Source organism: Dasypus novemcinctus, chromosome 5 (genome assembly GCF_030445035.2).
Source record: "Dasypus novemcinctus isolate mDasNov1 chromosome 5, mDasNov1.1.hap2, whole genome shotgun sequence".
In the NCBI taxonomy this organism is placed as follows: domain Eukaryota; kingdom Metazoa; phylum Chordata; class Mammalia; order Cingulata; family Dasypodidae; genus Dasypus; species Dasypus novemcinctus.
This window is the reverse complement of record NC_080677.1, coordinates 24,122,157-24,135,895: the sequence shown is the minus strand read 5'-3', so window position 1 is coordinate 24,135,895 and position 13,739 is coordinate 24,122,157. Positions and strand designations below refer to the sequence as shown.

At 34.3% G+C, this 13,739-nt stretch overlaps 1 protein-coding gene across 1 annotated transcript in view; it reads right to left on the bottom strand.

Annotated features, from left to right (window-relative positions):
- The window catches only part of DPY19L2 (dpy-19 like 2), a 132,317-nt gene that overhangs the window by 49,722 nt on the left and 68,856 nt on the right, over positions 1-13,739 (bottom strand). The window contains exons 10-11 of the mRNA XM_058296781.1: positions 10,946-11,023; positions 10,151-10,237 (exon numbers count right to left, since the gene is read on the bottom strand). Coding sequence (XP_058152764.1) covers positions 10,151-10,237; positions 10,946-11,023 — 165 coding nt within the window. The remainder of the gene's footprint in view (positions 1-10,150; positions 10,238-10,945; positions 11,024-13,739) is intronic.

Genomic DNA, 13,739 nt, shown 5'->3' with positions numbered 1-13,739 from the left:
AGTATAGAAGTGAAGATTATCAGAAAGGATGACCAAAAGGGTAAAAGGACAGACAAAAATAAGATATGACCTATAAAAGTCAAAGGATAAAATAGTGGAAGTAAATATTGCATTTAGTGTAATAACATTGAATGTGAATGGATTAAATGCCCCAATCAAAAGATATAGGCTGACAGAATGGAAAGGAAAAAAAAAGCTATATGTTGCCTACAAAAGACTCACCTTTGAAGCAGGGATACAAATAGGCTGAAAGTGAAAGGTTGGAAAAAGATTTCACACAAACAGTAACCAAACCACATTAGGGGTAGCTATACTAATATCAGACAAAATAGACTTTAAATGTAAAAAAAGTAATAAGAGATAGAGATACAGAAGCCATTTTCAATTAATAAGAGGCACAATCCACCAGGAAGAAATAACAGTCATAAACATCTATACACCTAACCAGGGTGCTGCAAAATACATGAGGTAACTTTGGCAAAACTGAAATGAGAAATAAACATCTCTACAATAATAGTTGGAGGCTTCAACATATCACTCACATCAATAGAAAGAACAACGAGACAGAAGATCAACAAGGAGACAGAGACCTTGAACAATATGTTAAATGAGCTAGACCTAACAGACATATATAGAATGTTGTACTCCAAATCAACAGGCTATACATTTTTCTCAAGTTCTCATGGATCTTTCTCCAGGAAAGACCACATGTTGGGTCTCAAAGCAGGTGTCAATCAATATGAAAAGACTGAAATTAAATAAAGTACTTTTTCAAATCATAATGGAACAAAGCTGGAAATAAATAATAGGCAGGAAAGTGGAAATTCCACAAATGTGTGGAGGCTAAACAACACACTCCTAAACAATCAGTGGGTCAAAGAAGATACTGTAAGAGAAATTAGTAAATATCTTGAGATGAATGAAAATGAGAGCACAATTTATTAAAACTTATGGGATACAGTAAAGGCAGTGGTAAGAGGGAAATGTCTAGACCTAAACTCTTATATTAAAAAAGAAGAAAGAGCTAAAAGAGGTTCCTGAAGAGAGAAGATGCAAATAAATAAAATCAGAAATGAAAGGGGGACATTACAAATGAACCCATACAAATAAAAAAAATCATAAGAAGATATAATAAGAAGCTGTATGATAACCTAGATGAAATGGACAATTTCCTAAAAACTCACAACCTATGTTGATTCTACAAGAAATACAAAAACTCAGCAAACCAATCATTGATTTAAAGACATTGAATCAGTTTTCAAATATCTCCGAAAAAAGAAAAGCCCAGGACCAGATAGCCTCACAGCTGAATTCTACCAAGCATTTTGAGAAGAATTAATACCAATTCTGTTTAAACTCTTCCAAAACACTGAAGAGGAGAGAAAATTACCCAAAACATGTTATATAGCCAACATCACCCTAATACCAAATCCAATAAAGATACTACCAAAAAAGAAAACTACAGGCCAATTTCCCTAATGGACATAGACACAAAAATTCTCAACAAAATATTTGCAAATTGCAGTAGCATACCAAAGATTTATACACCACAACCAAGTGGTATTTATTTCTGTTATGCAAGGATGGTTTAACACAAGAAAGCCAATTAACATAATACAGCACATTAATAAACTGAAGGAAAAAAATCACATGATCATCTCAATCAATGCAGAAAAGGTATTTGGTAAAACATAGCATCCTTTCCTGATAAAAACACACCAAAAGATAGGAATAGAAGGAAACTTTCTCAGCATGGTACAGGCATATATGAAAAACCCATAGTCAACACTGTACCGTGAGGGAAAGTTGAAAGCTTTCCCACTGAGACAGAGACCAAGACAAGGATGCCCCTGTTAACACTGCTATTCAACATTATGCTAGAAGTTTTAGCTAGAGCTATTGGGAAAGAAAAAGAATAAAAGGCATCCAAATCATTGAGGAAGAAGTAAACCTTTCACTATTCACAGATGACATGATCCTATATCTAGAAAATAACTGTGACAAAGCGACTAAAGCTAATAAACAAGTCAGCAAGGTGGCAGGATACAAGATCAATAGGCAAAAGTCAGTAAGGTTCTATATATTAGTAATGAACAATCTGAGGAGGAAATCAGGAAAAAATTCCATTTACAATAATAATAAAAGACTCAAATACCTAGGAATTAATTTAATCAGAGACGTAAAGGACCTGTATTCAGAAAATTACAAAACATTGTAAAAGAAATTTTTTAAAAACCTGAACAAATACAAAGACATTGCATGTCAAGGCTATCCAAATGGATTTATAAACTCAATGCAATCTCAATCAAAATTCCAACAGTTTGGGAAGTGGATGTAGCTCAAGCGACTGGACTTTTGTCTACCATATAGGAAGTCCAGGGTTCAATTCCAGGGGCCTCCAGGTGAAGGCAAGCTGGCCCACACAGTGAGCTGGCCCGAGTCTAGTGCTGGCCCATGCAGGAGTGCTGGCCTGTGCAGAGACCTGGTGCAGCAAGATGATGCAACAAAAAGAGACACAGAGAAGAGATAATAAAAGATAGAGCAGACCAGGGAGCTGAGGTGGCACAAGAGATTGAGTGCCTCTCTCCCACTCCAGAAGGTCCTAGGATCAGTTCCCAGTGTCACCTAAAGAGAAAACAAGCAGACACAGAAAAATACACAATGGATTGACACAGAAAGCACACAGTGAGTGCAAAACTTTGAGGGGTGTAGGAGAAATAAATAAATAAATCTTTAAAAAAAATTTCAACAGCTTACTTTACAGAAATAGAAAAGTAAATTACCAAATTTATTTGGAAGGGAAGGTGCCCCAAATAGCCAGAAACATCCTGAAAAAGAAGAACAAAGTAGGAGGACTCACTTTCTAAACTTGAAACATAAAACAAAGAGACAGTGGTCAAAACAGCATGGTATTGGCATAATGACAGACACATTGATCAATGGAATAGAACTGAGAGTTCAGAAATAGACCCTCACCTCTATGGGAAACTGAGTTTTTATAGCCTACCAAGTCCACTTTTCTGGGACAGAACAGTATCTTTAACACACCTCTTATTCTTTCAGTTAAAATTCTTGGAAAAATACAAAGAAAACTATTTGGACAGTTAATATATAGTAATATATTAATAATCTATCAATGGTAAAAAAGTAAATATGCTAAATTAAAGAAATTAGACAAAATGCACTACATATTGTTTCACTCCATCTACACAAGCTATAAATACAAATAAATTAGAGAGATGGAAATAGAATAGCAGTTATATATGGCAGAGGAAGGATAGAGAGATCGAGTAACTAAGGGGTAGAATTTTTTCTCTGTTTTTTGTTTTGTTAATATCATTATTATTTTTGGAGTAATGAAAACTAATATTGATTGAAGTGATGAATGCACAATTCTGTGATTATGCTGTATGAATGCATTTCAATAAAATTGATTTTTAAAAAAGTAGTAGAACCTAATACATGAGTTTAAAAGTTTTCAGACTGCTCCCATGGACAGAGAACATGTGTAGTATTGTAGGAGTTTAGATCTATTAATTGCAGCTCAAAAGGAACTTGTGCATTGATTAGTATTAAGTGCTGTATCTATATCTCTCCTATTCTAGATATATGCCTGATTATGAAGATCATATGCAGAGGGATACTGAACATGTTAAAAGTCCTGGTAAACTTAATTCATTTTCTAAGTAGTTAATGAACATGCCAAAAAGATAAAGGAATGACTCTCTTAAGGACTGTCCTTATTTTGTTTGCCATAAGCTTGTCTTGTTGTTGCCTATACTGTCTTTGTGGGTTTATATCTAAAGCATTGCCTCTCTTCACACCTCTCATAGCTGTCCTAAGTATAATCACTGCTATGGGTACTGGGGTTGGCAGTTTATACCCAAACCCAGCAGGTCTACCACAAGCTCTCCCTAGAGTTAACCAACAGCATAAAAGAACTCAAGGAAGAATTCTGTTTCCCTTTAACTTTGGGAGGATGCAGCCTCTAAAGGCACCTGGCCTTTCTCACCCTTGTGGTCCAGTATGTCCTGGCTGGCCCCCTTTTGGGGCCTACTTACCACCATCCTCTTTATCATTTTAGTGGGGCCATGTATCTTCAAAATTCTAATTAAATTTATTTTTACAGAATCAATGCCTTGTTAGTCATGCAGGGATTTCATCCAGTTCTAACCAGTGTCAGATCTGTCTTTCCTTGACCCCAAAAGAATGGCCAGAGAACGTTTATACCCTATCAGACAGGGATTACTGCCCTAAGCAGCAGGAAATAACTACAGAAGAATCTGCCCTCAGCACCCACTGAAGAATAAGGGCATGAACTCTCTGAGGGAGGAGTTGAGGCAGGTTAGTACAGGGAAACGAGGAAAGATAAGCCACAACATGACCAACAGACAACATGGCTGTAAGACCCCGCTGAGACCTTAATCCTGACCTTGAGGTCCCAGTTAACTCTTTCTAGGACCTCCCCTTAGTCCTGGATATTCCAAACAATCCTTATCATTGGCGGGGTAGCCAATAACTGCTGAGACCCTTCCTTTAGCATTAGCAAGGGGAGGAGTAATTAAATTTAAAAGGTAACCACACAAGCCAGAGCTCTCTCTCTGCCTAGAGAAGCCTGCGTCAAATCTCGGTGCGTATTTCTGTCTTTATCATGTCTCAGCAAACTCTGTTCTTATCCCCCATTTCCCAACAAATTCTTCTTACTGGCTGTACCAGTTTGGCATTATTTATAAATTCCAAAAACAGTTATTGGATTATGTTTATAAACTAGTCTGTCAGAGGTATCACTTTTAATTGATTAATTAATGATTAGGACTTTGATTGGGCCACATCAGTAGGGCATTGAGTCCCCGCCCCTTGGTGGGTGGGGACAAAAGACATGGCAAAGGACAGAGTTGGGAGTTTTGAGCTGGAAACTGGGAAGTGAACACACAGGAGAAGAACACAGAGGAACAGAGACACCTCCTTAGACATGGCAGAAGCCCCAGGGAGGGAGAGAGAGAGAGAGAGAGAGAGAGAGAGAGAGAGAGAGAGAGAGAGAGAGAGAAAGAGAGCTGTTCACCTGATAGGCTACAGCTGGCTTTGTGGAGAGCACAGCAGCTGAGCCTGGAGAAAAATGAAGCCCTGGGAAGAGAGGAACTCAAGGACCTGAATCCCAGCAGACAAAGGCAGACATCTTGCCCCAACATGTGGCAATAGACTTTGGTAAGGGAAGTAACTTATGTTTTATGGCCTGGTAACTGTAAGCTTCTACCCCAAATAAATATCCTTTATAAAAGCCAACAGATTTCTGGTATTTTGCATCAGTACCCCTTTGGCTGACTAATACACTGGCCTAAAACAAAAAAAAAAGCTTTCAGAACACAAGATTAACATGCGAAAATCAATTATATTTCCATATACCATCAAATATTAACTGTGTGCTAATAATAAATTAAAATATGAATTCATTGGAATAAATCTGACAAAAGATGCAAAAGATCTATACAAAATATTGGTGACATAAACAAAAGGATATGTAAATAAATGGAGAGATACAATCTGCTCTTGGATTAAAAGACTCAAAGTTGTTAAGATGTCAATTTTCTCCCGGCTGATCTACATATATAAAGGAATCCCAACTAAATTCCAGAAGACTTTTAAAAATAGGTTATTGGAAAAATGATTTTAAAAATCCACCTTGGAAATTCAAATGATCAACAGCCAAAATAAGAAAAAGATGGATGAAACTACCTAATTTCAAGACTTAATTATATAGCCATAGTGATCAAGACATAGTAATCAAGGTACTGACCTCAAGAGAAATAGGCAGATCAAAGAAAGAGAATAGAGATTCCAGAAACAGAAGGCATAGATATGGACAATTGATTTTGGATAGAGATGCAAAGCCTATTCAGTAGAGAATCAATAGTCTTATCAACAAAAAGTACCAGAACAGGGCAATGGATGTGGCTCAAGTGGCTGAGTGCCTGCTTCTGACCTGGGAGGTCCTGGGTTCAGTCCCTGATGCCTCCTAAAAACAAAAAGAAACAAACAAGCAAACAAATGGAAAAAAACAAAAACAAAACTCAGGGGAGCTGATGTGGCTCAGTGGCTGAGTGTCAACTTCCTGCGTATGAGGCCCCAGGTTCAATCCCTGGCTCTGGTATCTCAAAAATAAATAAATAAATAAATAAATAAATAAATAAATAAATAAATAAATAAATAAATAAATAAAAGTACCAGAACAACTGGATAACTACATGACCAAAGAAATAAAAGAACTTTGATACATACCTCATACTAGGAACATAAATTAACTCAAAATAAAATGCAAACCTAAGGGTAAACCTAAAACTACAGCACAAAACGTAAGGGGAAATTTGTGGTTCTGTGTTAAGCAAAGATTTCTTAGCTACAACACTGAAAAGTAGATAAAATAATACAAGAATAAGCCACACATTGGAAAAATTATTTTCAAATCATGCATCCTATAAAGGAATTATATACAACAAACTCCCAAAATTCAAAAATAAGACAACCCAACTTAAAAAATTGGCAAAAAATTTTAAAAGATAGTTCACCAAAGAAGATAAGCAATGGCCAAAAAGCACAGGAAGTGGTACTTAACATCACTAGTCATTATGGAAATGAAAATTAAAACCTCGACAAGATACTACCACATACTAATTAGAATAGATAAAAATTTCTAAATGGGTTATATCAAGTGTTGGTGAGGACATGTAGGAGCTAGAAGTCTCATAACTGTTCTTGGGAATGTAAAATGGTACATTCACCTTGGAACACAGTTTCACAGTTCCTTAAAAAGTACACTTACACATGATCTAGCCATTCCACATCTAGATATTTTTCCTAGAAGAAAATATTTTTCTACACAAATATCTGTATATGAGAATTCACAGCATAATCAAGAACTGTAAATAATCCAAATGTTCATCAACATGTGAATGAATAAACAAATTGTGGTATATACAGGCAATGGAATAATACTCAGTAATGAAAAGGAATGAGCTATTTATATATCCAACAATATGGAAGACCTCAGTCTAATTTTGATGAAAGAAGCCAGACAAAAAGACTACAAACCACATGATTCTACTTATATAAAATTTTAGAAAATGCAAGCTAATTTCTAGGGACAATATGTCAAAGAGTAGTTGTTTAGATAGAGGGAAGTCAGGAAGGTATTATTAAGGGGCACAAAGAAACTTTGGGGGTTATTTATATTTTCACTATCTTGTTTGTGGTGAATGATTTCATGTGTATATATGTATGCCAAAATTTATCAAACTATATACTATAATATGTGTAATTTATTGTATGTCAATTATACCTCAATTAAAAAAACCAGAACCTGGTATTCCAGGATGAATGAAAAGATATTTTAAAATGATAAAAAATAAAAGTATGACATAAATCAAACTAAGGAAAACTCAAGAATGAGTTGGTAGAACTTATGAAGAATTCAAAATAAAAGAAAAATATGTTCTGATATGTAAATAAAAATAGAAGGAATATAAGAATAAATAAACACAATATTTACTGCCTTAGGAGAAATAAAAGGTAGAGATTATGAAACTTTTTAAAATTGAAAAAAGAAATAAGGGACAAAACACATTAAAGAGAAAGTAACAAATTTAAAAGATAAACAAAGCTGATCTAACCTACATTTATTGAGTCCCCGAAAAAGAAAACCAAGGCAAGGAAATTAAATACAAAAATCACACTAAAATTTACTACAAAATTTACAATTTAAGAAAGTTTTGTGAGGTGAAAACAAAAGTATTTCAAAATGCATATTGAAAGGGCACATTGTGTAAATGAGAAAATCAAGTGAAAATCACAATGATGCATTCTTATAAATTTGCTAAATTTTAAAGCATAGGAAAAAGCTTTTGAGATCCAATCAAAAAGACTAAGACTTTCATAAGACGTTTAACAGCAATGCTTTCAGACAAAAGAAAATGAAGTAACATTAATTACGCCACTCTTTAAAAAATATTAGCCAAGGATTTTATATATAGCCACACTTACTTTCTAGTATAAAGTCTACATGACAAACTATGATAAACATGCAAGAATTCAAGGAACAGAGTTCCCATGGAAAACAAGCATAGAAGTAGCAAAATAACTAAAAGACAGTGGCAGAAGGACTGGTGGTAAACAAAATATATTTATTTATACAAATAATATTAAATGAGAGTTATAAGGCAGAGAACCTAGTATGGAATGCCTATATGTCCTGACAATATAGATACAGGACAATTAGTGAAAAAGAGATGAAGAGAATGGAGAAAGCAAATGCAAAAAGATTCCTGAACTATTTTCAGTAATCCTGTTAGTGGTGGTAGTATATCAATTCTTATGTCTGCACTTTGAGATAAAGAAATGTATATGTGATACTCTAATTCTACCTGTCCCCTTGGTTCTTGAGAATAAAATGACACGAATATAGGACAGAAGGATTTAAGTAAACCCTATTGTCCTATAGAGATGAATTATATATGGAAATATCCTTCATAAGCTATTTTACCTCCAATATACATACATGCATTTATATATACCTAGGATACACATACATATATTCAGACATATACATATGTATATAAATACATATACATACACACACACAGACACACATATAACATTTCTTAAGTTTGTTCACCAAAAAGACCCAGAAACAATGACCATCCAGGAGCAATGAGCACACCTGGTGCCTAATTAAAGTCTTCAAATAAAATTTCCCCACTAAAGGAAAACAGGATAAAATTTAGATACTCATTACTCTTCTAGGGAAGTGCAAGGGAGTTATAAGTGGAATAGATCACATGGAGGAGCTTCTAGAGTGAACAGAAAACTTCTAATTTTGACTTGGTGGTAGTGTAAGGATGGTTGTCAAATAATTCATTAGTTGAGACATTTTTAAATGTAGTTCAACCTATCTGTGCTATATTTCAAAATAAAAATTCTTCCTAAAACGAGGTGGATGAGCACACTATTAGGAGTCCTCTACTTTGTAATGCAGGGTAATTCTGAGAAAATGTTGATAAAGAGCCTACATTTTTTTTTGGTGGGGGGTGGGGATTGGAGAGAGAGAAGATTAATGATTGTGAGCAAAATAGGCATGGTAAGCAAAAAAGTCAAAACGTAAGGGCAATTCCCAAAGATTTGATCAGTGCTTGATTCCTGGAAAAGTGTCATATTTTGTTGTTACTGTGGTTGGTATCAATTCTGGTCAATGTGGAACAGGCAGTGGGGAGAACACTCCAGGCTCTGGTGTATGAATATCAGAAGTGTGACTATAAAGTAATGAAACTGATTTACTGAATCTCCATTCCAAATATATATCCAAATCAGAGTCATTACATGAAAGTCATGTGGGGAGACTATACCTTTATTCTAATTACGTTGTCATTGCTCAAAACAATTTTGGAACTCTTCTTTCTAAACTGTCTTCAGAGATAATTTAGTTATAGGTGTAAGACAATCAGTCTTATTACTTTATTGTCACTCCACATTTTGAACAAGATCAAAATCAAAATCAAATCACCCACCTTATTCACAAGACTTGTCTCCAAATAACCTTTAGTTGTTTCCAAAACTCAAATCCACCCTTGAAAGATGAAGATTTGCCACCATTGAGGATATTCAAAAGAATGTGGGAGCGGATGTGGCTCAAGCAGTTGATTATCTGCTTCCCACATGGGAGGTCCCGGGTTTGATTCCCAGTGCCTCCTATAAAAAAACAAAAACAAACAACAAGCAAAACAAATGAAAAAAACAACTCAGGTGAGCTAATGTGGCTCAGCGGTTCAGTGCCAGCTTCCCAATTATGAGGTTCAATCCCCAGACCCCAGTACATTAAAAAAAAAAAAAAGGAATGTGCCATAGTCTGTGAAGGCAATTCCAAGGAGTTCCAAAAAAGCTTTGTGCAATGGTAGTGTCACTGCAATAAGTATTTAGACTACTGACATGACTTAGCTGGAAATGTCATTTTATCATAAATTAAGGTACTTTTTAAGTAAATCTTATTATCTTATGATCATTTTTTAAATATTTACTTGGGAAATGCCTTAATAAGGAAGATGTCATATTATTTTTCAAGGATTATGATTTGAATGATAATCAGTAAAGGGTTACAAACACTTACCCATGTCACTAACAAAGCTGAAGAATAATAAGAAGATAAGTACAATGGATTTCCAAACATCAAAATGAAACAAAGGAGAACTGAAATCTGCAAAATGAAGAAAATAAACACATTTTATATTTACTAGATATGTAGCAAAATGCATAATTTGGAGGCATGTAACCATTTCTAGTACAAACTTTATTGGCATAAAGAAGATTAATGGATCTTGGCCAAACTTGATAGGTTCTAAGTATTAAAATTCAGAACCATAAATTCCATCTGCTACTTGCTACAAGGAAAACAGATGAAATAATTTTTTTATCATTTCAATAATGGAGTAATATAACAAGGAAGGCTTAGTTATAAGAATTAGTTTTCTAATCTTATTTTTATGAGATAACTTGAAGTTTTCCATTCACTTTGTTGTTAATAAAGATGTGTATGGGAATTAAGATTTTAAAAAATGCAACAACGTAAAAATTTCAGTTGCAGAGGTCAGGCTCAAAAATGTGTTAATAATCTCAGGTCTGAGGGCGAAATAGCAATTTCAAAAGGATAATAAAAACAATAAGAAAAAATGTATAAAATAAAAGAATAACTTTTAGAGAGTAAACACATTTATATTTTATTTGAAACTATAATTTTCTGCTATAATATGGTATTTATAATGTGCATTTTTTGTCTTCATTCTGGATATCATCAGTATCATTTGCATTGAATACACCAAACAGGAGACACCCACAAAATATAATCAGTTCTGTTCTATAAATGTTCAGATTTTAGTATTTGACTCATAAATATTAAAAACATTACCATGTTAATATAAATGATCTTCTGAAATTTGCATGGTTCGATATACCCCACAACATACATAGGAAATAATGAAGCTACCTGAAATAAAAATATGAAAAAGTAGAAGTGAAAAAAATTGTACAAAACAAACACTTCACTATTCATAAGCAAAGTGTATATGAAAGGTAAGTTATATTTCCAGTAATGGTGGACAAAGTAATTTGAACCAACCTTCTCACTGATAACTAAAATAGGAAAAAATTTTAATCTGCATGAAAGTCACAGTTTTCTAACAAGGCAATAAAAATTATAAATCTAAGACAAAGGAAAAGGTGGAAATTCAAGTGATGAGCATGCCATTTTGGGTTACTTTCTCCCAGACATATCTGTTAATTCTAGTAGAGGCAGATGTTCGCCAGTTTTATTAGAGGCAGTTGAGGGACTCATAAATTGAACAGAGATTTCAACAGCCTCAACAGTCAAGGCATGTGAAGAAGGATATCTATGGTAAATTCCCAGGCTTTGGTTTCGTGTCTCAAAGGGCTACACTGTAGGAATAAGACAACCCAAAACTGAAGAGCCCTCAAAAGACTAAAGCCCTCCTTTGAATCATCTCAATCCTTGACTGGATGAAGGTGAATCCAAATTTTTCATGGCCTTAGTGGCCAGCCAGAAGCAAATTTAATCCTCCCTGGAGAGGTTTATTTAATTTAGGTCTCATATTTACTCCTGTTTTTCATATACAATGTCCAGAACCCCATCAAAAATAACCAAGAATAGGAGGAGGTAAGACATCATCCATCACCAAAAGAATAGAAACAGGTCCACAAGGAATCTAGACCAGAATTGGCAAACTTTTTCTGTAAAGGCCAGAATGTAAATATGTTAGACTTTGTGAGCCACATAGAATCTCCACTGCATATTCTTCCTCTTTTTTTTTTTTACAACTCTTTAAAAATACCAAAACATTCTTTTTTCAAAATTAAAATTTTATTTCAAATTCACAAAAATAAAATAACAGAAAAAGGCCACTCAACAAGTTATGGAAACATTACTCTTATAAAGTTCCTTTTCAGGCACTTTTATCTTGTCTAATTCCAACTGCTAACTCGGTTGTTCCTCTAGTGTTCAGAAAGATACACAGATGAACAGAGATTAGTTAAATGGCATAGTCAAGATCTCCTTATTAAAGAAAAAAAATTAAGAGAAAAATGCTTGTGTATTCAATCTCACAAAACCAAACCCATATTCTTTTTTCACCTTTAGAATTAACAATAGTATCAATTTTGCTTTTGTTACAAAAAGAATACAATGTTGTTGTTAAATATAGTCCATAAATTACATATTTTCCCCATGTATCACCATATTCTTAACACCCTGTAGAACATTCTTGTATTTATATTAATCACAATCCTCATCTACTTCTAAAGTCATTGTTATACATTTCTAATATTATTCTCCAACTGTCTGTCCTCCAACAACATTAATCTTCCTAGACTACTTGTCACAACTACTATCATATTCATAAATCAACAGTTTGTTACATTATGATGTGTTACCATCAAGTTTAACTATTACCAAATATTTACATTTGACTTTATTAAACATTCTACTTCTTCTCCCACTTCTCATCCCACATTCCATCTCCCATCAACCTACACTTCAAAGTTCAACTCCATAAATCAACTAATTGTATTTAGTTCATATCAGTGAGACCATACAATATTTGTCCTTTTGTGTCTGGCTTATTTCACTCAACATAATATTCTCGAGGATCCTCCAGGTTGTCATATACTTCCCCAACTGATTTCTTCTTACAGCTGAGTAATATTACATCGTGTGAATACACCACGTCTTGTTTATCCATTCATCAGTCAACTGACACTTAGGATGTTTCCATCTTTTAGCAATTGTGAACAATACTGTTATAAACATTGGTGTGCAAATATCTGTTTGCACCCTTGCTTTCACTTCTACTGAATATATTTTTAGCAGTGGGATTGCTGGATCCTACAGCAGTTCTATACTTAGTCTCCTGAGGAACTATCAGATGGTCTTCCACAGAGGTTGCACCACTTTATAGTCCCACTAACAGTGAAGGAGTGTTCCTATTTCTCCACATCCTCTCCAGTTTTCTGTTCTTTTAATAACGCCATTCTGTATGGTATGAGATATCTCACGGTAGTTTTGATCTGCATTTCCCTAATAACTAGTGATGTTGAACATCTTTTCATGTCTTTTGGCCATCTGTATTTCTAATTAGGAAAAATGTCAATCCTTTTGCCCATTTTTTAATGGAGTTGCTTGTCAGCTTGTCATTAAGTTGTGTGACCTCTTTATATAAGAGACCAATCCCTTATCAGATCTATGGATTCTCAAGATTTTTTCCCATTGAGTAGGCTGACTTTTTACCTTAACAAATTATTTTGAAGAATAAAAGTATTTAATTTTCAGGCAGTCCCATTTATCTATTTTTCTCTTGTTATTTGTAGATATATGGTCCAAGAAACCACCACAAATGTAACATCTTGAAGATGTTTCCCTACATTTTCTTCTAAGAGTTTTATGGTTCTAGCTTTTATATTTAGGCCCATTTTGAATTAATTTTCCTATAAAGTGTGAGATAGGGGTCTTCTTTCTTTCTTTTGGATATGGATATCCACTTCTCCCAGAATCATTTGTTGAATAGACTGTTTTGGCCTAACCAAGTATGGTTGATTGCCTTGTCAAAACACACTTGGCCATAGCTATGAAGGTCTATTTTGGAGTTCTCAATTAGGTTCCATTGGTCAATATGTCTATCTTTATGCCAGTA